Source organism: Brienomyrus brachyistius, chromosome 23, assembly GCF_023856365.1.
Source record: "Brienomyrus brachyistius isolate T26 chromosome 23, BBRACH_0.4, whole genome shotgun sequence".
Lineage (NCBI taxonomy): Eukaryota > Metazoa > Chordata > Actinopteri > Osteoglossiformes > Mormyridae > Brienomyrus > Brienomyrus brachyistius.
Window position 1 is genome coordinate 13,746,118 of NC_064555.1, and position 25,732 is coordinate 13,771,849.

General features: G+C 43.4%; 2 protein-coding genes across 4 annotated transcripts in view; one reads left to right on the forward strand and one right to left on the reverse strand.

Annotated features, from left to right (window-relative positions):
• LOC125718645 (protein S100-A1-like) overlaps positions 1-16,816 on the reverse strand; it is a 217,968-nt gene extending 201,152 nt beyond the window's left edge. Inside the window, exon 1 of the mRNA XM_048992578.1 lies at positions 16,806-16,816. The gene's annotated coding sequence lies outside the window, so the exon portion shown is untranslated. The remainder of the gene's footprint in view (positions 1-16,805) is intronic.
• Positions 16,817-20,479: 3,663 nt separating this feature from the next.
• On the forward strand, positions 20,480-25,688 carry vps72b (vacuolar protein sorting 72 homolog b). 3 transcript variants are annotated; one of them, XM_048992562.1, is made up of 7 exons: positions 20,480-20,494; positions 22,597-22,719; positions 23,018-23,170; positions 23,295-23,412; positions 24,091-24,267; positions 24,418-24,562; positions 25,069-25,688. In XM_048992562.1, the coding sequence occupies exons 2-7, from the start codon at positions 22,603-22,605 to the stop codon at positions 25,466-25,468; spliced, it is 1,110 nt and encodes a 369-aa protein (XP_048848519.1). In that variant the 5' UTR covers positions 20,480-20,494; positions 22,597-22,602; the 3' UTR covers positions 25,469-25,688. The 3 variants fall into 3 exon arrangements, with proteins under 3 accessions (XP_048848519.1, XP_048848517.1, XP_048848518.1); XM_048992560.1 differs by lacking the exon at positions 20,480-20,494 and adding an exon at positions 21,737-22,004; XM_048992561.1 differs by lacking the exon at positions 20,480-20,494 and adding an exon at positions 22,244-22,262.
• The last annotated feature ends 44 nt before the right edge of the window (positions 25,689-25,732 follow it).

The following is a 25,732-nucleotide window of genomic DNA, read 5'->3' on the forward strand; positions in this document are numbered from 1 at the left end:
CGAACCAGCAACCTTCTGCTGACAGATGCAGGGGTGCAGCACACCGAGCCACATGCTATATGGAACTAACAGAATGTGACCAAAGTTGCATCCAAGTTAAGTGCTTGACACTAAAAATCTGAACACGCTACCCTAAGGCTTGCAGTACATTTAAATGATGGGGGGAGCAAATTTTGATAGGTGTTCACATTCATAATATTACTACCTGGCTACATACATGAAATTTCTGAATCTATTGCTTATTAGGAAATTTACTGTGTAACAGGGAGCAAGTGGCATATTTTTATCATATTCATTTATTAGATTAGGATATCCACAGCAAGAGCTGGAAAATGGTTATTTGTTGCCAGACACATTAACCCCGTTGCTGGTACAGGGACCCAGGTGGTTTATCTCCTGGAATTAGTGTGAGCAGAATAATTACTGGAGGGTAGAGAGCGACTTACAGCTAAAAGGGTTTGTGTGTTTGGAATAAAGCTGAAGGACCTTCTGGAATACAACTTGGGTCACAGAAGCCTGACCTTTGTTGCTGAATTCAGGGTTAAATACCAACTTGATGTTAACCATTGTAGGAAAACGGTTAAATTACAGTACAACAGAGGTTAGCATAATCGTTCTAGCGGCTCCGTTTTAACATATATCACCCTATACTTTCTAATTGTGTTGTTGGTGGTGAAGCCTCTTCAGCAGCTCCTGTATTGATAGGCTAATGAGTCGACACTAACAAAGGCAATATTTATTATCTTTTTCATGTCTTCTGTTTAATGCGACATTTTGTTAAGCAATTTTCACCTTTTGGGTGGAAAATTTCTGCTTGAATTTGAGAGTGTTTATTGTGCAGAGCAATAAGTCAATATTCCAACTCAATACCAAGTCAGTGTTTTCAGAACTTGTGGTATATCAGCTGAGCAAAACCCACAAGAAAAACAGTCATCTGTAAAATGAAAATAGCTTGATTGCTTTTATTATTTCAAGGTCAATGAATCATGCAATAAGATATTTGTATGTCCACCAGGAAAATGCTGTTGTATAAGAAAAAGGCATTCTATTCTATTCTACTCTATTCTATGTTTGCCGAAATGCAAAGGTAAAGTTCAGTTTTATCTACATTGTTATACGTAGTTAAAACTACAATGCTGCACGTAAAGCAATACTTTATCAGCAGGATAACCTACAACCAAGGTGTGTGTTTCATAAAGTTTGGCAAGGTGTGGAGTGCGTGGGTGGGGGGAGCAGTGTTATCATATTGGATCATACAAAACTCGTTGCTCTCCTTTCATTGTTGCCTTTCTGATTTTTCGATAAAAGAACATGTGCTGCCTGTCATGCCACGTCCCTGTAATTCGAGGAGCGTGATCACGCTAAAGGCTAGAGAGAGTCCCTTTATGGCTGATGCCGTATTTTTTACGGCCAACCAGTTGAGTTCTCTGTGACTGTGATTCTTTATAGCCAACTGCTTGGTTGAAACAAAATCTTGGTCTGGACTTTGACCTCCCTGGACCTGGACTACCCACCTCTGCGTAGCTGTAACTGATGTAGCCTGGATCCTTAGCCTTAACGTGCTCCTCTCTTTATTAAACTGTTTTTTTTTTAAGTATGTTCCTGGTTTGTGTTTAACGTTGTTTGTGAGATTATATATATGAGAAAATGAAAAAAACAAACCATTCACCACTTACTTGTACTTTATTGCTTTCACTGTTAGATATTAAAGCAAATGCTGCAGGCTACGACATGTTCAAATTTAATGAAATTCAATTTGTTTTTTTTTTTTACTTCTTTACAGCAGTCGCTCGATTATTTATTATTTCCTGCGAGTTAATTCAATTAATCATTTAAACACTCCGACGGTTGTGCATCGAAGCCGGCAGCTGTTCACACGTGACCGAGGGAAATTCCAGAAACGCAAAACAAAGTTAAACTCAAAATATTGACAGAAAACTGACATATTCCCTTCTACGGTGCATTTGCAGGAAGCAACATGGGAAAATGTTTTAAATCAAAACACGAAAAAGGAGGGAGGATCACCAAAGCAAACACAGGCCGGGAGAGGGAGGGTTTGCACACATAAGCATGCTGAGGAAAGCACAAAAATGCAAAAGTCGCTTACGGGTGTATGACACAGCAAGTGCAGAAATCAGTGTGTTACTGCCTTAAACTTAATCTTAAACTTTGTGTGTGAAGGTTTCTGCATGTTAAAACATAACAAATGATGATTTGGTCCAGATCAAGGATCTCCCTGATCATATGTAACCATTCAAGATTTAACATTAACCTTTAGCCAGGGTCAGTCACAGAGAATTTATACAAGGACCACAGAAAGCTCACCTGGCTGGTTCTCATACTATATGTTTATGCAAAATTGTAATATTTTTACATGTTTAATCTTCTTATTCTAAAATACCCATGTCTCACAGCCGGAAAGTGACGCCTAATTAATCATATTCCTTTTTATTAATAACTTAGTTATCTTAACTTATCATTAATAGATAAGAAGGGTAGTTAGTGAGGGTCAGAATGCTTTGTAAAGAGTGGATATTTTGAGGAAACTTGGAGTGACTTGCAGTTTCTAAACTGTGGTGCAACATTTTAAGCTCGACCTTTGATCTTAATCTCGTGACCCTTCTACAGCAATGACAACTATGGAATCGTGGAACTGGATCACACACCCACACACTCACACACACACCCACACACACACACATCCACCCACACACACAGGTGTGTACTTATATCTTTGTGGGGACTCTCCATTCATGGAATTTTTACTGTTCTGATCACATTCACAGATCTGGTAAAGAATGGTCCCCACAATGTAATATAAACATAATCCCCCCCCACACACACACACACAGGGAGTGAAGAGAATAATGCAAACACCACATGAAAAAAGGACTTATTTTGAAATCACTTAGAAATGCAGCAACAAAGGTGAGCATTATTAGCATGATTTCTAATTAGCAGAATGAAAGACTTCTGACAATCACTTTGCTAATAAGTGGGTTTGGCAAACAATGAAAGGCATGAATTCCAATGATGCCAAAGACTTCGATACAGGAATAGATGGACACTTCGCAGAATAGTCATGAAGAAGGTACAGCCTCAAAAGTGACCGCAGAACAACGCTAAGTGACCCAGCGTCAATTAAAACAGTAACACTTTACTTAAAGGGGCACAAATACTGTTATAGTACACTCTTTCTTAATTGTACTAATTAACCAGAAACGAACTGATAGATCGATCCCACGTTCTTTCATCATTAATCAGTTATAACAGTTCATGCATTTCATGCAGTTACTGTATTTTTCGATGATCTGTACTTGAGTAGTACCTCAATTACTAAGTTACTTGTGCCATTGCTGACACTTCCTGCTTCAGAGTGGGTTTACACCTGGAGGAAGTCAAAGGAGGCCAAAGGTGGCTGTAATAAATATGGGCAGCGAAAATGTGCGAGACTTTAGGACTGTGACTGTCCTGCGTGGTCATATATCAGCCTCGGACTACGAAGGCAATTTTACAGCGGCAGCTGCAAACGTTGCTCCCTGTTCACGATGTTCCCACAGTGCCCTGAGGATTCAGCCAAAGCAACAAGGTGAAGGAACCACTTCCCCGTGGAATACATGCGGCGCCATATTTGGCGAGCAACTATAGAGGCATGAGTCGCATTGTTGCTTCGTCAGCTCGCAGCCATCCACGCTACACCCAGAGAGAGTTCTAAAACACGAGTGAAGATAATGCGTGGAAGGCGGAACAGAGCTACATATAACTTCGGAACGATTAAAGATTGTTTTGGTCGATGTTCGCTCATTGTCACGTTTTCTCGAGCGTGACAGTCTTGGTGTCATTTTTAAACTGATGAGTAATGGAGACCCGGAGGCCACCAGTTGATCAGATCACCAGACTGTAGCTCCCTAAAGACTCTTCCATTGTTCCTCAGAAAAATAACCTCAAGGTGTAGATAATTCCCACTAAAAGTTATTAAAAAACACACAATAGAGGCTTGACGTATTGGACTTCAATGCAGCCAAATTGGACTTTAATGAATGCTTTTTTGTTTTGATGTCAATGACCAGATCTATGAAGTAATCTACTTCTTTCAGCATACTTACAGTCTCATTGCAGTGAATTTAATCCATCACAAAAGCGCTGATTTAATCTGGTGACTCCTTTGCTATGAGATTCACTGTCCAGTGATAAATGTTAAGTTATTTCTGGCCGAATACCTTCCAGCACACTTTGGTCTATAACTTCACCAGCTATGGATAATAAATTATTCTATATGGTATGTATTATACTATATTAATCATAGTCATTTCACTATGTGCTTCATCTCTCACTGTCTGACATCGATCCATAAACATTAGCTTTCGGAAAAGCCTACTTCTTCAGGTTACAAACCACCCTCTGATGTCCGAGTTAATACTGACCGCCTCGTCATTGTGATGTCATTCAAAGGGACACCTTTGGGTCCTAAACAGATACTCTTAATATATCAGATGCACATTTTCTATAGCCACACAATATGTTAGTCATTGTATCAAATCATTGTAAAAAGAATTGTTATTGAAGGTGTACTAAAGTGTTGTTGGAGATTTTCTGCTGATCTTGCCTGTGTGAACAGGATGTTAAATCTACCCGTTTTCCCCCACAAGTGTGCACACCCTCTGCAGTCCTCTCCACAAAAATAAACACGCAGCCACATTGCACAGAAATCCAGGAAAGCATTACCTTGGATCTGCCATTTTATGCTGTACGATATCTTACAAAACTCTGTATGCCATAGATGTCAAGTCCATATTAATCAGTACATTACAGCATCTTTTTACCTGGTCTTTCAGATGAGTTTTATATGAAAAACACCATAAAATTAACAGATGTTTTATAATACACCGTGTTATAAATGTTTAGAATGTGAAAAATACTGTGTTAAACCACTCCCTTGTTCTCTATATACTGGTATTTCCTGACAGTAAAGGAAATGAAGCTTGACTCTTTGAAGGCCGACAGTTTATGCTGGTGTCAGCCGAACTATGTTTCTAAGTGAAGATCCAGGCCCCCCAGCAACGCTGTACTGAGTAAAAAGTAGAAATATGGATGGACTGATGCATGGATGTTTTTACCTGATTACATGAAGGCTGACTATTTGCTGTAAGGTCAGGTTAAGTTTTTAAATAGATACGAAGCGGATTCTCTACAGCAGCCAGAAAGCCACACAAAGTTCTCCTTGTGACTTTCTTGGGATAGTGCTGCAGTAAGTTTAATTTAGCTTTCAGAGTAGTAACAAAGTTTCTGCTTTGTTTGAACTTATATTAACATTTTGTGGTGAGATGGGAGGATTTAAAGCCTTTCTGGAGTCTGTGGAGATAATGAACAGCGACGGCGTGGTTCACATCCTTCAAGGGCATGTTCTGTGTGATTAAAAACAGGAGGGTGGCCCCCGCAGACTTCAAAGACGAGGGTGTTGGCTCTGCGATCGAACGTGAGATGGGGGAATCCGAGGAGGAACGGAGGCCGCGGAGAACTGGGAAGCGAGGTGGATTGTGGCCAGTTTTCCACAGTCCGCATTGACGAGACGGTTTAAGTATGCAGACTCTACTCTGTTAGAACCCCATGGGGACTTGGGTAGGGCTGATGAATTTGCTGCATAAGATGGGAGGATAAAAACACAATGTGACTGAGAGACTTTAAAAAGCCAAAGGAAGTTGACTTATGGTTATTTTACTTATCAGCTGCTCTTATACAAACAGAACCTTTTCACTTCACATTTTTAACCCATTGTGCAGCCGGACAGTTTCGTGATGCATGCTAACTTTATATTCCTTGGATTTGGTGGCACCGTGGATCCCTTGCAGGGATTGGTGAATGCCAGGGACTGTCCCTAAACCATTACGCAAATCTCACTGCATCACGGTGTACTTATGCAAAGCATGTTGACCCGAACTTCAATCTCACAGACAGAATCCCACCATGAAGGGGGGCTTTTATTTTGAATTTTCTGCTTGCTATTTTATTCTATTCATAGTGCTGCAGTTTGCAGTATGTTGCTGCAAGAGGTGAGCCATCCGCTATGATGACTTTAATAAAGGTCAATTTATTGTAAGGATCAGCCAATCGGTGTGCAGAATGAGCACATGGCTTACAAACACATTCTTGTCCCTGCTGAAAACACCAAGGAAAACCCTCTTATCTTGGCTTTTCCCAATGAACCCATATCAACATGCCTCATCTATAAGTGTTCGCCACATCAAAGTAGCTCTAAATGCTAAATTGTATTCTTGAGTAGATTAGTCTCATGATCAGCAGGGCAGATCTGCCAAACACTCCCTCCTCACCAGCGAAATCGACTGACCAGGCCTGTTTGCAAGGCTGGTATGCACACAAACAAGATCATGTCATTATCGCATTAAGTTGAACACAAACTGGTGGACATACCCATGGAATACCTGATCTCTCACCATCAGAAACGCTTTCCTTAAAAGTAGCCGAAAGGAGATAAATGTTTTCGGGAGATTTCCAGGACATGGATTTCCCAGCACTTTAAAGGGGCCCCAAAATCTAACATTGTCATCTAATGACATTTATGAGAACTTATGGATCTACCCCTGATTGTCGTCTCATCTTGTTTTGAAAGATGAACCATAATGACATCATGCTCATGAAGGTAGAGGTTTGCTGTGTCTGAGGTCTTTGTGTTTCATAACCCAGGGTGCATATGTCACAAGCATTGCATGGTTTTGTTGAACATTGAATATAATATCATCATAGCAATATGATGCTTCTGGGAAATGCGCCTCTGTTCGGTTTTAAAATGATAGCAAGCAGCTGGGCGGAGCATTAAAGGAAAAGTTGAGACTTTTTGACTGCAACTCTCTTATAAATGTTACATTCACTGCCAAGGATACTGCAGAGGACAAGGTCTCCATTCGCACAGGCCCATGTCCCATTTATTCCTGTTTTTGGCCAGAGGAGGTGTGGCAAGGAGGTGGAACATGAGCTAATGAGTCCCTGACACTGGACACTTTCCCACGCATTTTTTTTATTAAGCTAAGCCTGTGACTGTGTGGGTTGTGTTATGGGAACAAGGTTCATGCTTCGGCTCAAAATTAGACGTGGATAAACACAAGGAAGTGGTGGGATGTATCCAATTGCCCAGAGGTCCAGCCGTTTATCCAAAATTCCCACAAAAAGCAGTTGCATCGAGTGACGTTCACATGTCTGTGTCTGCGTGTGAATCATAGAACTTGTGTCTGGGTGTCTATGTTTAGACTATTGCTAATATGTTTCAACGAAAGAAAAACACTCAACATATAGAACCACTTCTTTAGTGTAATGTTATTTGGGTATGGTTGGAATTCTATATCTCCCATTCCATCATCATTCATTAGAACAATGGCTGAATGTCAACATTTTTGAGTCTCTGACCAATACATTCAGACTTTAGCTGCAGGCTAAACTTCAAATTAGCATCAGTACAGAAATGTTATTTGCAAAAATTAAACTTATATCTACTTGGTTGACACATTTAGTGTTCGTGCTGGCATGAGGAATGATCAAGCGTAAAATCTGCAAGAAGCCAGGTTAAGCAGGTAATGATTGACTGGGCCGTGGGAACGGAAGGGCATTTATTGTGAAAACCATGGAAGCGCCGCTGAGAAGAGATTCCTGCTGAAACCAGCCTGCTAGCTCTTTGTCCAGCTCAGATGTCTAAATCATAATGATTTTCCTCACTCTCCACAAACACACTGGTGTGCTGACTGTAGTGTGTCTACTGTAGTGGGCCACATCTACAGTGGTGTCAACTGCTTTGGTGGAGATGATTCATCTTTCTTTAAAGATCTACGTGCTGTTAGCAGGACCAGATAAGTGTCATATGTAATAAAATGCCACAGTTAGCAATGGACTCTGAGCTTTGACGTTGCCCACATAATGTTAATGCCAAGCTGGTATGCATTTCTCAAGATTCATGATGGCGTAGTTGAAACTCACTAAAAAGGATTCTTCTCCCAGAATGCCTACCTTTGAGTTTTTGTTTCTCACAACAAACGCCCACATTCAGTTTTATCTATATCTCCTTCCCTCTAATGCCACACAAGTTTGAGTGCCTGTAACCACACATGCAGCTGGCATCTAGAGAATGTCATTGTGAAAAGACCAATGGCAAAGTCCTTCAATGGCAAGACTCAGGTGAAAGAGAAAGTGAAATGAGAAATAAACACTGCAACTGGCTGCACACTGAGAAGAGATTCCCCGCTGGTCATCGATTTCCCTGGGAAAGTACCACATGTGCCATCATTGCTAGATAGCGACAGATTCACTCTTTTTTTTTTTTATTCTCATGTCATCACCGCAAGTCGAGCACAAACCGATGGAGATACCCAGGAATACCTGATCTTTCAAACTACTGATGGTACCTTCACAGAAGTGAGGTCCGGCAGCTATTAAGATTCACATCCTGGTTGCTGTCACACGATAGGATTGGCACTGTCATGCCCAGGGGCGGCTCCATGGAGCAGCTGCGCAAACCTGCGAACTCGAGACGCCTTTGTACAGGAAATCTTCTTAGTTCTTAATTTTAATTCCGATCCATTCTGCCGGACTAACTGGAGCAGTCTCTATTACATGTACTACTTCTTTTGATACACACGTTTCAAAAAACATTGCCAAATACAGTGTTTATTGCATACTGGGTCAAAATGCAATTATCAAACCTACTTAAAGATAAATGAAATAAGATAAAGATAAAAAAAAAAAATTAAGAACTTGAAACTCATAAAGCAATTAAGACAAGATGTTGGAGCCAGTCCATACTTGCATCGAGACCCTGATTTAGCATAAGGATCATAACGACTGTCATGATCTTTTAGCTTTTGGCTGTAATGTTTTCACCTCCGTTTACAGCAACAGGGCCTCATTCTGCTCCTCCCACCTCCGCTTTTATGTTGCCCCAAATTTAGCTGTTCCTCTCTTTCCCAACACAGGGCACAACAGCTTCTTTGTCCATTTTAGGAAGCACTCTCGCAAAGTATGGCCCCACTGGCTCGCTTATAAACCTTGCGCTAAAACAGGATGAACCCTTTTAATTCCCCATCGGTTTATGGTCCGAACGCAGCGTCCGTGGACCCCGTTCCGGAGCATACGGGCACCTTCTGCCTGTCCTTTCCAGCTGGCAGCTGCTCTATTCTCTCCTGTCTCTCTGCCCGTCCAGCTGGCCCTCATCTCGGGGGCAATTTCAGCAGCGGGGGCACGATTGTCACATGCTCAGACTTTTGGGCGCCCCCCAATTCATCCGCCTTACACGTCTCCTTTAATGGGGGGGCTTTCACGTCCCATCTGACCTTTACAGATGAAATGAAATATGAGACCCAATGACAAGAGGGCATGAAATATCAAAGTGTGAATCATGCTGCCTCCCCCATTACATTTCTGTATGGTAGCTGCCTTGCTGGCTTTGTATAACAGCAGCGGACGTGACTCATACTGTATAAAATTTTTATGGGTATGTCTTATTTGTAGATACATAATTATCTGAACATTGCCTTTGCAAGGTGATATGACAGAATATAAACATACTTCTCTTTACGGAGAAAGTGATTTTTCTGTGAATAATCTTTTCCCTTCTGCTGGTTTTCGATAGACACTATTTCGAACATTTCTGCTGAAGGAAACTCAAAAAACCTGGAATTCGGTTTAACATGAGCTGGTTTTTCTGGGCTCTTTGTTCCCACTTTGCACACACAGAAATACTTTCCACAGACAACCAGGATGCTTCCTTCCGGAGCTCGAGGGCTAACAGTAATCAGGCGGGCACCGGACAGCTCACTGGCTCGTAGAGTGTGGGATAATCCAGGATTTATGAGTCTGCAACTGACGCTGGAAAGTGATCTGATAATCCGTCGCTAGACGCTACAAACGGAAACACACCAAAGACAATGAAAAAGGCTCTGCAGGCTACCTGTGATATAACCGTCGGCGGGACACATTGGCCAGCTTTTCGGGACCCGTCGTAGGTATTCATGCTATGAAGTATCCCTGACCGTAGCGAATACAGAAAAAGGCCTGTTGTTTACAATAGGCGAGTTGGTTGGATGCCAAAAGGGGGCGTGTTGAAAGATCTGAGCATCGAGAATGGGAGCTGGCTGAAGTTAAATATAAATGAAGATGGAGACAGGGAAGCAGCACAAACACAGGGAGTCTCGTCGCCGCTCCCGTCGTTAGGCAGACCGGGTTACACCCAGGCTGAGCGAGATCCACCAGTACCGCGACAAACAGGAGGGTCCTCTGCAGCGGACGGGAAGTTCAGACCTGAATGTCACAGAGCCTGTTTGTCAGCACTGGGAGGGCCCTGCCACATAGCTCTCTCTGCACGCCGCATACGCACCCAGTCCCTGCCTTCCCGTCATCGTCCGAACCAGGAACTTGGTTTCATATTTAATGAATAAAAAATGACTTGCTGAATACCCACAGCAAATTCCTACTCCACTTCCTATTCAGATTCAGCTGATGTTGCCGGGAAATTTTCAGGAAATTATCTTTCGTAAAACTTGGCATGACGATCAATTAAGCAAGTTGAGTGTTTTTTACAGCACGACCTTCTCATATTACAGCATTTTCCATGATGAAAGAAGACAAAAATGAAACATCAGTTGCATTTTTTGATTCTTGATCTCTAGATTATCACTTTAACCTTTTGTGCTTTGACTGAGGTGTTAATAGAATTAATTCATATAAATTATCCAAGAATTAATTCTATTGAACCATAAGTAAGGTTATGAATGATCTGTTCAGTCAGGGTGTCGGTCGTAGTCACCTAGCGGCTAACCGCAGCATTGCTGCACCCTCATCCGGAACATTCCGTTCACTGGCTGATGGGCCCTGAAGGTGAAGCTGCTTCTTGCGTGAGAATTCACTTTAATCCCATAACACTGCAAACGCTCTTCTCACGTGTCAGTTGAGCTCCAGGATCTCACACAGATACTGCTTTTACTCATTTACTCCGGTTTGTTGTTATGGAGACTCGATGAACCCTAAAGAACTGTGATGCTTCTTTGCTCTCCTTTGAGACATACACAGACGCATATATACAGCTGAGGGCAATGCCTGGACTCCAAGCACAGGGTAAATCATTTATCCGGCAACCCTGGAGGATAATGGGGGGGTGGGTGTCAAGGGCCTCACTCAAAAGCCCGACACAGATGTGACTGCTATACAAAAGGATGGAACTCAAACCAGTGACCTTCCGATTACAGGAGCCGAGCTACACGCAGCTCCGTAACGGTGCATTACACGTGAGTGTAGATACTCATTTCTGAAAGTGTTAAAAGGTGCACCTCATAGGACCAAAATATAGCCTGCTGCCCGACAACAGAGCTGACAGCCCAAGACTAGTACACATCCACACCCAGCAGTCATCTACCATCATGTCATGTAGTTTGGTGCGTCATGTGATTGCCTCCAGAGTCACACTGACTGCTTGTGGCCAGTAGGGGGCCCATACACAAATGCGTCGTTTGAGTGGTGATTATGACCACCGCTGTTGATTGGCTGCAGCAAAGATTTCAGTTAAAGAAGTCTAATTACTGCCCTTTCCTTCCTAAACATCAGTGTCATATTTTGGGTCTCTCTGTAACAATGTCTGACGGGTGACGTCTTGCGTTGAGGGCTACCTACATTGTTTCAGGTACTTGCTCAGTACTCTGTTTTCAGACTCATTTTCCTTTCTAGTTCAAACAAAGGGCCAGGCTGTAAACTCATGGGATGTTCGCGCTCCCCCTTTGTCAGCCCATGTGTACGTGCGTTCGTGAACCGAAGCAGGATGTTACATAAGCTTGGAATGTGCACCATTAGCCGGTGACGTCACCAGCCGGCTTGACCCTCTTGCTGGAGGACACGGCGTTCTAGGACACAGGGCGTAATGCGAGTCGGGGTCTGACATGCCCGGACACGCACTGGAGGTTCACCTATGCATGGGGTGCAAACCACAGCAGCATCAGAAGCCCAGCTGATGCTGAATAACAGGGCCTGAGTCTCCGCTAGTCACGTCATGGAGCTGTGGGGGGCGGGGGGGGCAAGCCACCCTCCATTTAAGGGCATCCCCAACTGAAAATTTAACACACACACGCAAAATCGAAACTGCTTACTGGAAATCTATATTAAAAGCACCAGTGCGAAACTTCATTGGCACAAATGACAGCTTTACTTTCCGGCTAAAACAAAACAAAACAATATGGTGTCGTCCTGATTGTTTATGCTCTAATGACAAAGTACCCTAATAATGTTACAGGACACGTGGGGGGGGCATATATGTCAAATTATTCCCTCCAAAAAATGACGACAAAAACTGAACAGATAGCGACACACAAATGTATGGTGGCTTGTAATTCCCCAGCTGTGCTGCCTCACTGTGAGACCCACAGCTGTGCTGGGGGGGGGGGGCATGGAGCTGGGGGTCCAGCTTACAGGAAGCCACTCAGACAGGAATGTGAAGAGGAGAGTTCCTCTGGAATTCCTCTGCCCGTCCTGATGGGGGGAAGGGGTTGGTCATGCAGTCCAAATTAAATTGTATTTCTGACATGAAATGGATATGACATGAAAATATGGGTTGTATTGGTTCAAAATGGGATGCAAAATGGGACAATCCCATAATACAGGACAACCCCATAGTACAATTTAAAGTGCTATTAGTTTGGGCCCCATTTTAGCAGAGGCCCTGGGCTTCACACTGGGTAACTCCGTGCATCGCAGCACCCCTTCTCACGGACCTTGACTTCTCAAATGAATTTGCCTTATGGGGTTTCACGTCTCTGCATCAATTTACCCATTTATCCGTGTTTATTTTACCTGACATTCCATCCCTGCTTTGATGCCTTTCCTTATTATCACCTCAAACTGCCAGACTGTTCTCTCTGATCAATGTCATTATCACGTCTTCGTCATACTCTTCTCCTCCCGTTTTTCCCAAGGTCTTCTCTCTCCGCATAGCATCTCACACGCACCCTTGTTCGGAGGGCCTTCGGGGTGCCGTGCGGCTTAGCTGGTGAGGACTCAGCGCCTGTGATTAGAAGGTCCTAGTGTTGATGGAGTGATGTCACCATTGGGTCCCAGAGTCAGGCTTCTACCCCCAGTTGTTTCAGGAACTGTCCCTATCCCTGCTTTCTCTAAAACACTACATCACTTTCAGTAAGGCTGTCTGCTGGATAAATAAAACAGAAATGTAGATCTCCGTTATGGTATGTCTCCTTGGCTCTTCTCTCTCTCTCCCCCCCGTCTTCACGCTGTGGTGGTCTGGATGCTGACTCCCTGTGTGCTCAATCCCCCGCCCGCCGATCCCAGAGCCTCCAGTGTTTACGCATTCCTGTACCATGAGGTCAGCTCAGACTGGGAACGAGCTGTTCTGTCCTTTTCAATGGCGCCTCTATGACTGTAGCCCCATGTGAGCGGGATTGGCACCTACAGAGGGGCTGAAATGACCATGACTGATCGGGGGTGGGTAACATTGTTGATGTAGTAAGTGAGCACCTCCTGATGTGTGAGAATGCCAGGCTTCAAATGCCTCCCAAAACTGAAGGTTACATTTTATCAGTCATAGTCGAAACTTAAATCCAGTCACTGGACTTGAATCCAAGTCGCTCATATCCATATACAAACAGATGATATTTTGTCTGTCTATAAACTGCAACTATACAATGCTACCATTTATCTTAGCTTCTTCTACCCAATGTCACCTCTAAGCAAATCACAGCAGTGAGTTCCTGACCATTCCCAGAGCCCTGTATATTCTTGCTTTATAATTAAACATGTCTTTGTCAATTTTTCCTTGCTGTCAAAGCAGAATCCGGCCTTTGTCTTCTGGTTGTTGCTATGGATTACTGTGTTTTGTGACCCACCCATGACATGAAGCCCAGAAGGCACCAGACTGGACGGCAGACCCTGATAAATGATCTCTTTGGGGCAGCAGGAAGTGAAAACATGACAAGAACGAACTACAGGAAGACATAGATGAGCTGGAGGAGGAACAGGGCCACGTGGTAGAATGTAAGAGAAAGATGTCCTTCAGCACTTATGGATTAATGTGGTTTCTGAGGTGGGAATTCTTAAGATGACTGAAATAGCAGGCAGTTCTGTCAGCAGAATCTGAGTCAGTCTAATGTCTCACACATCACCCTTTGAAATAAGAATTAGTTCGTCAACTGCTTTTACATGACTGCTCTTGCACCACTGTTGTGCTATTATGGTCATACCAAGGGAGACTGTGACAAACATGTATTAGTGTACGCTCTTACTGTGTCCATTCAAGGACCATGGAACTTGAAGCAGGTGAGCAATCATTAAGACCGTCGACAAATAATTTAATGCAAACTCATGAACCTGTATTTATCGAAGCCTAAATTATATCCATCTGTTTTTTCTTAAACATAAGGTGATATCTGAGTGTTTCAACAAATAAACAGATAAACGCAGATAAGAAGCCATGGCTTCATGCCCCCATGACCCTAGTCTTGTTTTGAGGAGTTCCGTGATCCATGGACACATGGTCATGTGACCATAACACACGTGATCTGTGATGGGCACTGGGAACCTGAGCTGTTGTACACTCCAGAAACTGGTACGCTTCGGGGATGCCGTCTTAGCAGTCTGTGCTATGGAAGTTTTTTTTTTTTTTACTGCAGATCAGCCTGGATGCGAGATATCACACCCATAATCAGATTGGGCAACAAGTGACGCTCTACCCATTTCCTTGCAGAGGCCGGGTGGGCTGATGTGCGGGCAAGAAGCAGACAGTAAGACTGCTCCTGTTTGGTCTGTCAGAAGCGAAACGGTTTCTGTCTAACTGCCACCCTGGAGGGGGTCCACCGGAGACCCCCGTTCACCTCTGCTGACTCATGTTTCCAGATCGCCCTGTCTGTGAGTCAGGCATGGCTGTCCTTGACACCGGAACCCAGCCCAGGATGTAGGTGACTGGCATTATAAATGATTTTTTTTAACACCCCCCTTACAATTTTGTAGGGGGAGGGGGATTTTGTGACCTATTGGATTGGAGGGGGGGATTTTGTGACCTATTGGATTGGAGGGTGACTCGTCGGAGTATGTCCAGAACACTAACCCATTAATAAATACCCAGTTGCTCGCATTTAAAACACACTTCTTTTATAAGAACCCCTTCTGATAATGCAATAAGCAATTACAATAATACTTGAATCCAACATACTTACCAGATAAGTGGATTATAAATTATACATACTGGCAATCATGTATTTGAGGGCACTGGCCTCAACTGAAAGCTGATTGGCCCCTGGAGTGCCCCCTTTCCCATCAAACACCGTTTTGACACATATCCGAATAAATCTTTAAATTATCCCTACATCAGGTACGCTGTTTAAGTGAAGAAATTGGATAGCGCCTGGGAACCATTAAGTGCGATTCACGCGCGTTGCCATTGTCATGGCAATAGGGAACAGCCCTTGTTTGCTGTAAACACAAAAGAAAATGTATTCGCTGCTTCCATTGTGTCCCCTGCTACTCCCTGTTGACTGGCGCTGTTCCTTCTAACCCATTGTTCATTGTGAGGCAAATCCTTCACCGTTACATCTGGTGAACCAGATGTTCAAGAAAAAGACTATAACCTCAAAACTATAATGGTAATGTTAATTACTAACTTTCTGATAAAGTCACACTGGATAAAAACTCCAGATTTTTTCCCTGAATCTATAAGGGTTAATATTTACTTTGTTTTGCCAAAATATCTTTGCTGGAAAATTAGAGGAGATTGGTGGGAAGTTCCGGGGCGGCATGGTGGTGCAGTGGTTAGCACTGTTGCCTCACACCTCTGGGACCCGGGTTCGAGTCTCCGCCTGGGTCACATGTGTGTGGAGTTTGCATGTTCTCCCCATGTCGTCGTGGGGTTTCCTCCGGGTACTCCGGTTTCCCCCCACAGTCCAAAAACATGCTGAGGCTAATTGGAGTCGCTAAATTGCCCATAGGTGTGCATGTGTGCGTGAATGGTGTGTGAGTGTGCCCTGCGATGGGCTGGCCCCCCATCCTGGGTTGTTCCCTGCCTCGTGCCCATTGCTTCCGGGATAGGCTCCGGACCCCCCGCGACCCAATAGGATAAGCGGTTTGGAAAATGGATGGATGGATGGGTGGGAAGTTCCATCTAGTGGAAAACCCAGTAACTGCAAGTAGGGATAATGCGATAATGACCTTCAATGTTTCTAGGTTGCATCTGTTTCACTTTCGACTTGTCGACTACATTATTATGCCATGTTATCTAATTTCAAATTTATATGTAATTACTTTTTATGTACACCATATAAGGTGTGTCCGGAAGGTTAGTTATTAACTACGGTCTGATGGTGGTTACTGTATGTTGTGTGTGTGTGTAGCGTGCATAGCAGATAAAAATATAATAAGCAAAATATGCAAAACGCAAACATAACATTATAATAAGAGCCTTTTGTGTTGTTACACCCAGATTTCCTGCAGCTGAACAGTGAGTATCCTGGATGACAGGGGTCTCTGAGAATCTTTTCTAGGAAAACATGTACATTCTGAGATATTTTGCATAGTGTTTTTCCACAAATTTTTCCAGACTGCAGGTTCTGCCGACCTGCAGTAGTCAAATAGTTTTCTTCCTGAGGCTCATGCAAAAGTATTTTCCATCCATCTCCCAACCATTTATCCTACAGCTCGAAATGGAGGTTAATTTGCATTGTAGGAGAAAATCGACCGTGGTTTCAGTGAAATTCTTATTTGATGTCGATATGGATTACTAGCAAATACATGATAATATTATGTATTTTGCAAACTGAGGTGAAATGAAGAGAGGAGTCCATTGTGAGGAGAGTAGTTCTGTACATTGATGGTCTAGCAGGTAAGCACCATATTAAGACTGCACATGCTTAAGATTGTTCTCCGATGTGGCATTTTCCTGTAGCGTCTGGCTACGGTCCAGAGCTAAATATGTGCTCCACCGCAGGGTTTTCAGGAAAAACAAAACATTTCCTGTGTACATCAGTATGTCTGAGGACTTGTGCCTTAGTTTAATTCACCGTGAAAGAAGCCATTTAGAAAGTGAAAGTATCAGGCACCTTGACGTCTAGGTGGGCAGCATGGTGGCCTCACATTTCCTTGGTTGACGTTTTTGCCCAGACTCTATGTTGGGCTCTCTACAGATGCTCCTCCCATAAGTCCAAGATACGCAGTTCTGATTGGTTAGTTACTCTAAATTCTGCCATCCTACCTTGGTCGTCCCCTGTAGTTTCAGTAAATGGCGGTACACCAAACAAAGTATCTCTTTTCATTTATACTTTTGTCATTGTGCATTCGCATGGAATCTCGAAACTGCCAAGAATGAGGACACTGACGTGAGCTGGCAACAGGTGAAGTATTGTGTATGGTTAAGAATAGAAATCCCTAGACACCCTTTTTCACTATTGTTTCATACTATAGGTTAATCTGCAAGATCAGAGAAGAAAATGCTATCATTAAGAATGCCATTCATAGAGAACATAGCCGCTGTATGTACGTTCTTCAAATTTTTTACATTCTTTAAATATTACTTTAGCAAAACAGCAACAGATAATATACAGAGACCATTTACGCAAATGTTACAGACCTGAAGACCTATCTATAAATACCAAAATCATTAAAATTTCCACACCATTTTTGGTAGCGGTAGACTATTACCTTCCCCGATTAAGACATTCTCCTGGAGCTCAAATAAAATTAAACATTGAGTGCCCCCATTTCCACGGCTACACATGAATTAGAGGGACTTTTGTGATTATTTAAATCTAGAGTTGCAAAATTCTGGGAATTTTCCAAGTTGGAAATAACCAGATTTAATGTAAATTCAGCTGACTTTCTACCCTGCACTGGCCATTCCTTCATTACATGCGCAGATGATTTCTAGAATCCTGCATAATATAGCAGGACTGTTGACGCTACACTACTGCATTTGAGCCCTGGACTATATCCAGTTAAGTAAGTTTTGGTGATATTGCTAGATTAAATGTGTTTATATGGTAGCTAGCTAGTTGGTAATTCAGATATACTAAATGTAAGCTAGCTTTCATTGCCGTTTCATCGACAATTTAACCTTTGGGACCCAGTCGCCGCGTAATGCATTGATTGAGTTTAAAAACAATAACTCGCGAGCCATGTGACAAACAGAAATCATACACGTATCACAAGACGCCAAACTTGATGGCACTAACAGTGATATCACTGCTTAACCAAGTGCTTGTCAGTAATTATGCGTGCGTAAAACACCCCAAAATAAGCATCTGCATCAAAACGCAATGAATGCAACTGGCTCACCACTAAGGCTCACAGCCAATATCAACTGCACGAGATTTCTCAATGTTCTTCGCCCAGCATACGCACCTCCCACCAGACATGCTTTATCTACTCATCTGCCAGATAAAGGTCAAGCAAACCATTGGCAAAGCAAGCTGCATTTCAGTCATTTCTGATGGCTGGTCGAAACTCAGGAGACAAGAAATTATCAACTACATCGTTACCACCCCTCGACCAGTATTCTATAAGAGCACAGACACAGGCGACAACAGACACACAGGCCCCAACATTGCTGATGAGCTGAAAGCAGTCATCAATGACCCTGGACCGGAGAAGGTTATCGCACTTGTAACTGACAATGCTGCAAACATGACGGTTGCTTGGTCACAAGTGATGGAGACCTATCCTCACATATCAATGATTGGTTTTGCTGCCCGTACTCTTAATCTTCTTATTAAGGACATCAAGGCACGGAAGACAATGGACACACTGTACAAGAGAGTGAAACAAATAGTGAAATGTGTGAAGGGCAAATGAGTAGCTTCAGTAATCTTCTTCTCAAAGCAAAAAGAAAAAAAATAAGAGCATCACACTGAAGCTCCCCAGCGTCACTCTGTGGGGGGGGGGGTTGTCATCATGTAAGCGGGTCTACTGTAAGGGAAGGAGTCTCTGTAAGAGATGGTCATATCCGAGACTGCAGCCATCGAAAGTTCCATCAAGAGAATCCTGCTGCAAGATGTGTTCTGGGAAAGAGTCGCTAGCAGCCTGAGAATCCGCAAGCCAATAGCACCAGCTATTGCCAAGATAGAAAGTGATAATACCATCTTGTCAGATGTTCAATGTCTGTTTGCTGAGCTCAAAGAAATTCAAACTGTCCTGCCCATTTCCCTGCTGCTCCTAGCAGAGGAAACCACAGTGATCAAATCAATGGAGACGTGCCAAAAGTTCTGCATGAAGCCAGTACATGCAGCAGCATATATGCTGGACCCAAAGTATGAGAAAAGCATCCTCTCTAGTGAAGACAAAGCTTACACTGTTATTACTACCTTGTCTCACCACCATGAAGGTAAAGTTCTTGGCAGTCTGGCAAAGTACCGTACCAAGTAAGGCCTTTGGGAAAGGGACGGGATATGGCAGTCGTGCCAGTACATATCTACATCCACCTGGTGGAAGGGACAATCTGAGGCCCTTGCACCTGTAGCCTCATTCTCCAGATCCCACCAACATCAGCCGCCTCTGAGCACAATCGGTCACAAAAAGGTTTGCAACAGGCTCACGAATGAGTGTGTGAGAGTGACCTACCAGCTTTTTTTTTATGACGGGCAAATAACGGAGAGTAAAGCCAAAACTCAGACACACATTTACGGACAATGCTCATATTTTCTGTGCTCTCTCAAGATCAAAAACTTGTGCTTTCAAAATAATTATACCCAGTAAATATAGATTTTAATACGGCATCATTTGGAAGTACAAAATATACTGCAAAACTGTTGGGAAATATGCAGATGTGTGGTAATTGCATATTGGTCAATTTTGGAAAAATGAAACAAAATCGTAAATATGACAGGTAGGAATTAATGTGGATTGTAGTTGCCCCGGGGGATGCGAAGGGGAATGCGATACTTATGTTAGACAGGTAGCTTTTGCTTATAACACAAATGCATGCTACCACCGGATTTACTCCGTATTTCCTCACACATGGTAGGGAAGCAAGGACTCCAGTAGATATGGTGCTGGGGCCTTTGACACAAAGTAACTCTGTCTCTTGGCCAGAGTCTGGAGGTGGTTTTCAACCTGGGCTACAGAGAGGCAGGAGTTGCATTATGATGGGCAGGTTAGACATAAGCCATATGAAGTAGGGGATCTCGTGTGGCTGAATGAACCCACAGAAAGACGTCTCAAGTTAGCCCGACACTTTTGAAGAACAAAAGTTTTAATGTTTATGCAGTAAGGGTATATAAAGACGTTGATAGACTGCCGGTTTGTTCAGCATGTTTGTCTTTACAGCTGTGGCGACATGGAAAGGACAGGTTAAATGGTGTAAAAGCAGTACGTAAGGGTTGTCCTTTGTTTTTTGGTGTTTGGCATGTGGTGGTTTGGTAACATGCCCCTCCCCCCCTTTTTTGCTCCTGGGTGTGATTGTGTGAACGGGGACATTCCTTTTAGGAGGGGGGGGGGGGGCAAGGAGGAGAGATTGTGACAGGTAGGAACTAATGTGGATGATAATTACCCGGGGTGGGGTGCGGTATCAGTTACGTAACAAAAAAGGCAGCAGCCACGTGTTGTGGACATGTTCTTAAGAAAAAACGTTGATTCATTAAAAGGGTGTGTGGTGAGCCACTCAGACCGAGCTACCCAAGTTCCAGCAGTATTCTTTAATTTTAAATAATGATACAACAGTCGCCTTAACCTCGGAATCTACATAAATATTCGGAAATGTCACGCACACACTTAAGGTTACTTAATATTATAAGATAGTTGAAGAGCAATCGTTTTTCATGAGGGATTGAACTTTATAATCTGCTACATCACCGTTTCAACTGCATGCATGTTTTACAAACGTGCTGGACAAGTCCTCTTCTTCATTTGCTGATTTGCTTGATTTACTTGGTTCTCTGAATCTGACGAATCTGCTTTCATCTGATGCATTAACAAATTGAATGCACGTTCTCGGTTAACTGGATTACTCCTTAAACCCTTCGGTTTCGATGTTGCCAAATACAGCGTATGGTTTGCAGCCCAAAAACGGTTCAGTAACTGCCCACAATATTTCGTCAATAATTGAGTAATGTACCTGCCACGATTACTTACTGTACCATACTTAGGATTACAATTATGGACACATCCTCTTTTTGGGCTCCTGTCCGGGCGCTTTTTTAAAAATCGGCGGTTTGTTCAGCGCTGCAAACCCGTATGACGCAATGTTGCAAGTTACAGTGGAATACCAAGTGAAAGAAACGGCAATAATTTACAATACCCGGCAACCACTAAGTATCACCATACACCCCCTGCAAGGCTCGTGCACACGTTTATTTTTAAAAGTAAACAATATGCACATCCTGACGTGGCACGCTGTTCGAGTGACGTCAACTTACGGAAACCATTTGCACATTTGTTTTCATGTAAACAGTGAATCGCGTCGTTGCTTTTGGTTTAACGAACTTAAGTTTGGCATTCTGTAGTTTTTGTTGAGAAAGACTCGTGTAGCCGTATATTGTGTGAAGATAGTAAAACGACAGTTAAATGTAACAGAAGTGCTACCTAATTGGCCATTGAACTCGAAATAGTATCAATGTTGAGGAGTTGCGCGCTACCTGATTGGTTGGTGACTTGAAAACTTATTAATATTATGTATCCTGGAAACGTCCTCTTCCGCCTCACCAAATATGGTATCCCTTCCGTAAGACGTCTTGCGTGAGTGTGAGTCTCTCACGCCAGATGCGTCAAAGTTGTCAACCCTGTTATTTGAATGACAATATAATCCGTACACATCTATGTTCGTCTTTGCACAGACATACTCCAAATGCATTCATTGTGCCCAAACAATGCACTTTTACAGTGTGGGTTTAAATTATTTTAAAGATTTACGTCTTTAAGTCATCAATGATTAATCAATGATTGTTATAATTATTACTGATGAGACTTCTAAGCACTTATGCAAGTCGCTCTAGCTAAGGGCGTCTGCCAAATGCAGTTTTACTACGTACAGACAGGTGTGTATACGTGAGATCTTACCTTTCTATTGTCGGTTGTAAACTGCATGCTTAAAAACAAATCAAATATCAGTAGCCGACTCTGCGGTAAGCCCGGCTGTTTTATACGTCGTAATGACTAACAGTATAGCATATATGCACTCTTAGGCTCATATACAATGTATGAAAACTACCAAACTCATCCCAAACCAGCCAATATTGTGTTGACCCGTAAAACCATCCGGCGTGACAACATGAGACACTACTGCCATCTAATGGGTAATGAATAAATTACTCTGCAGATCTGCCCGCCTATATTCAATCGGCTAAAATGACTGGCGCAGTTTTATGACGTCAAACGTGGCGACGAAGCGAATCTAAAATTTAAATGTATTGCTTTACATAGAAATATACTAATAGTATATAACAGGACTTGATTTACTATCTTGCTTACGCTTAACTGTTAATCTGAGTCTATAAAGAAATTCATACGCGTGTTTTTTTTGTTAATGGTAGCTCGTTTCTTTGTATGAGGTGTCACACGAGTGCGTCGATTTCCTAGCACCACTAGCTGCTTTTGTTTTTTATTTTTCACAACTGTAAAATAATCCAGGTCACAATGAGTTTAGCTTTCAGCAGAGAACCCCGCAAGACAGCGGGGAATCGAATGTCGAAATTATTGGATGCCGAGGAAGAAGATGAATTTTACAAAACCACCTACGGTGGATTCAACGATGTAAGTATATTAAAACTTGTGCCCTTAAAAAGATTATGGGCCTAACTATCCAACGTATTTTGTGCAAATTAGGAACACTACAAGGACATTTTAAGCATTCCGGTGTTTTTGCTCCTTCTGAGATAATCGGTGAACTGAATTCGCTAAATTTTCTGTGTTTTTGGTGTAAATAAATCTTTTTTCCCCCACTTTTATCAACCTCGTAGAATGATACATGAGATTCACATGACTGATATTGACGCAGAAACTTATGGGTTCTAAGGGTTTTATTAAACATGAATATTTTTGTTCCGGCCAGGAATCTGGAGATGACGAGTACAAGGGCGATCAATCCGACACGGAGGATGAGGTGGACAGTGATTTCGACATTGACGAGGGTGACGAGCCGGACAGCGACCAGGATGATGACGAGCCCCGCAGGAAGAGGCGTGTTGTCACCAAGGCTTACAGGGTAAAGGGTCTGGCTGTCCCTCCGTGTCTGACTTCACTTACCTTTGGGGGAGTTTTTCTCTTCATATTACATTATGCTCACCCTGAGCTTTTTGCCATGTACGTTCATGCCTCTCTGAATACAGGAGCCCATGAACATAGTGAAGCCCAGACCAAAGAAGACATCAGAACTGCCCAGAAGGGTTGAGAAGGTCAAGGTGGACACACTTGTCCCACTGGATTCACTTGAGGACATTGGTGAAAGTATGTCTCCTGTTCAGTTTTTGTTATGCATTGAATTTTAAGTCAATTTGGGTTTTTCCTGAAATGCCGCATCTAACACTCTGCTTTAGGTCTTCCCAGCTTTACACTAGGTGTACAACTTTACACCAAGACCAATACATTTGGAAATTAGTTTAAATTTCAGAGAGAGCTAAGGATAACAGATAATGAAGTTCTCTTCCAAAAGATAATGCCGGTACCCCTGTTTAAGGACCACCTGGACTTACGAGCAGCTCACCGACCAGTCAGTACGCTGTAGGAGAACTTTGGTAATGGAAACGGCAGCTTGGCATGTCAACATCAAGCATCTCATCTCGCATCATTTATAAAAATATGAAAAACATTTACAAAGCGATATAAATGGTACAAAGGTGACATTAAAACAATATCTAAAGATGGCTGACATAAACCCACTACCAATGCAGTATGCTTGAAATATCAGCTCCTCGATTATCGACCAATTTGCTTAACGAGCTGGCCGTAGGAACGAACTGGTCCATTAAGTGAGGAGTGTCGGTAAAATATAAAATAAACCAAAATGAAAAGGTATCCTGTGCTGGTTTGGTTCTCTGTTTATAACAATATTAATCAAAATGTTATTTTGATAATGGGGTTCTCATAACCTGCTCGGCCACATAACGATGGGACTGGTTTTCCCAGATCGGAAGTCTGTCCGGCAGTCGACCACGGAGCATACTCGGATGACCTACCTGCGGCTGCAGGAGAGACAGGTGGCCCCGCGCCGTCGCAAGGGGGCCCATCACGACCGACCGCTCACACAGGAGGAGCTACTAGCCGAGGCAAAGGTCACCGCCGAGATTAATCTCCGATCTCTAGGTGAGGAAGGGTGGGTATGTGTGGGCCGGGGGGGTTACCTTGGCCCTGCTTCTCCTCCCCCCAATTCACTATGTATAGGAAGCCTTACCGCCTGCCCTGCTAGCTAAGCTGCTGTCTCCCTGATCGATGCTGTTTCCCTGGTTCACTCAGAGAACTATGAGCGCCTGGTGGCGGACAAGAAGAAGCAGGTGCACAAACGGCGGCCGTTTGAGGGCCCCACCATCCGCTACCACTCAGTGCTCATGCCCCTGGTGTCAGACGCCAGCCTGAAGGAGGAAAACGTGGATGTGGAAGGGTAAGGCCATATAGCATATTTCAGTGTTTTTCAACCCAGTCCACAGGGTCCCCTGGACAGTCCACATTTTTGCTCCCTCCCTGCTCCTAACCAATTAAGAATGCTGAATTCCTGGAACTGGTACTGGCTTACTGTAGTATTTCCCATGTTGGTCCTCGGGGACTCGCAGATGGTCCACGTTTTTGCTGGGAGGGGACCAAAACGCAGACTGTCTCTGGTTCCCCGAGGAGTGGACTGGGAAACTGCGTCACAGGATTAGTTTGACTCTGGTTTTCTGAGTTTTACTTTTACCCCGTCTCTCTGTTAAAAGGGGGTGAAAATTTTTTTGTTCTTTTTTGCCCCAAATCTTGCAAAGTACATATGGTGAAATTAATTTTAAAATTTGTATTGCATTTAATTAACATTATTAAAGGGTTTTTCTTAATCTCTGCTTCAGAAGGAATCCTATGCAGTCTGCTTTTCATAGTGAGACATGTTTGTAAAATTTTTGCTTCTTTTCTACATAGATTGGACCAAGACACCCCCCAGCCCCCGGCTACATTGACTCAGACTCCTTGTGAAGGAACAGTTTTGACCTCCCAGCAGCCTCAAGGGGGCCAGTGCGCACGCACCTTCATCACCTTCAGCGACGATGAGTCCTTCGATTTGGTGTTCCCGAGGTCGCGGGGTCCCCGCCCTCCTGTACGCGAGATCTGCCCGGTCACCCACAAGCCCGCGCTTTACCGAGACCCCATCACCGACATCCCCTACGCCAACACCCGTGCCTTCAAGATCATCCGCGAGGCCTACAAGAAATACGTGGCGGCCCACGGCCTGCCGAATACCTCGGGGGGCTTTTCGGGGGATTCCGCGTCCCGGGGTGCCCGGCAGAAGATAGTCATCAAGCAGACCATGTCGGCCACATAAGCCGGACCTCGGGCTACACTCATACCTCAGGACTCACGGTTTTAGTTTTCCTGGCTGTTTGGAAGGAGGTCTTTTGTTGTCTAGCCAATAGAAACAGACATTTAAATTATGTGGCTTGCGATTGGTGTAATGTCATTAGCCACAGAGAAGTGGGGCGGAGTTTCACTCCTGGTTCACTCTGATACCTTCAGAGTGAGGTCCTCCAAGTGGTTTTTTTTTTCCTGCCCCCGGAGTTGTGGGTTGATGCATATCAGCCTGTTTTAC

Coding starts and splice junctions, on each gene's coding strand:
- vps72b (XM_048992562.1), top strand. CDS start 22,603: ATGAGTTTAGCTTTCAGCAGAGAACCCCGCAAGACAGCGGGGAATCGA. Junction 23,171..23,294: donor TTGTCACCAAGGCTTACAGG/GTAAAGGGTCTG, acceptor CTCTGAATACAG/GAGCCCATGAACATAGTGAA. Junction 24,563..25,068: donor GAAAACGTGGATGTGGAAGG/GTAAGGCCATAT, acceptor TTTTCTACATAG/ATTGGACCAAGACACCCCCC.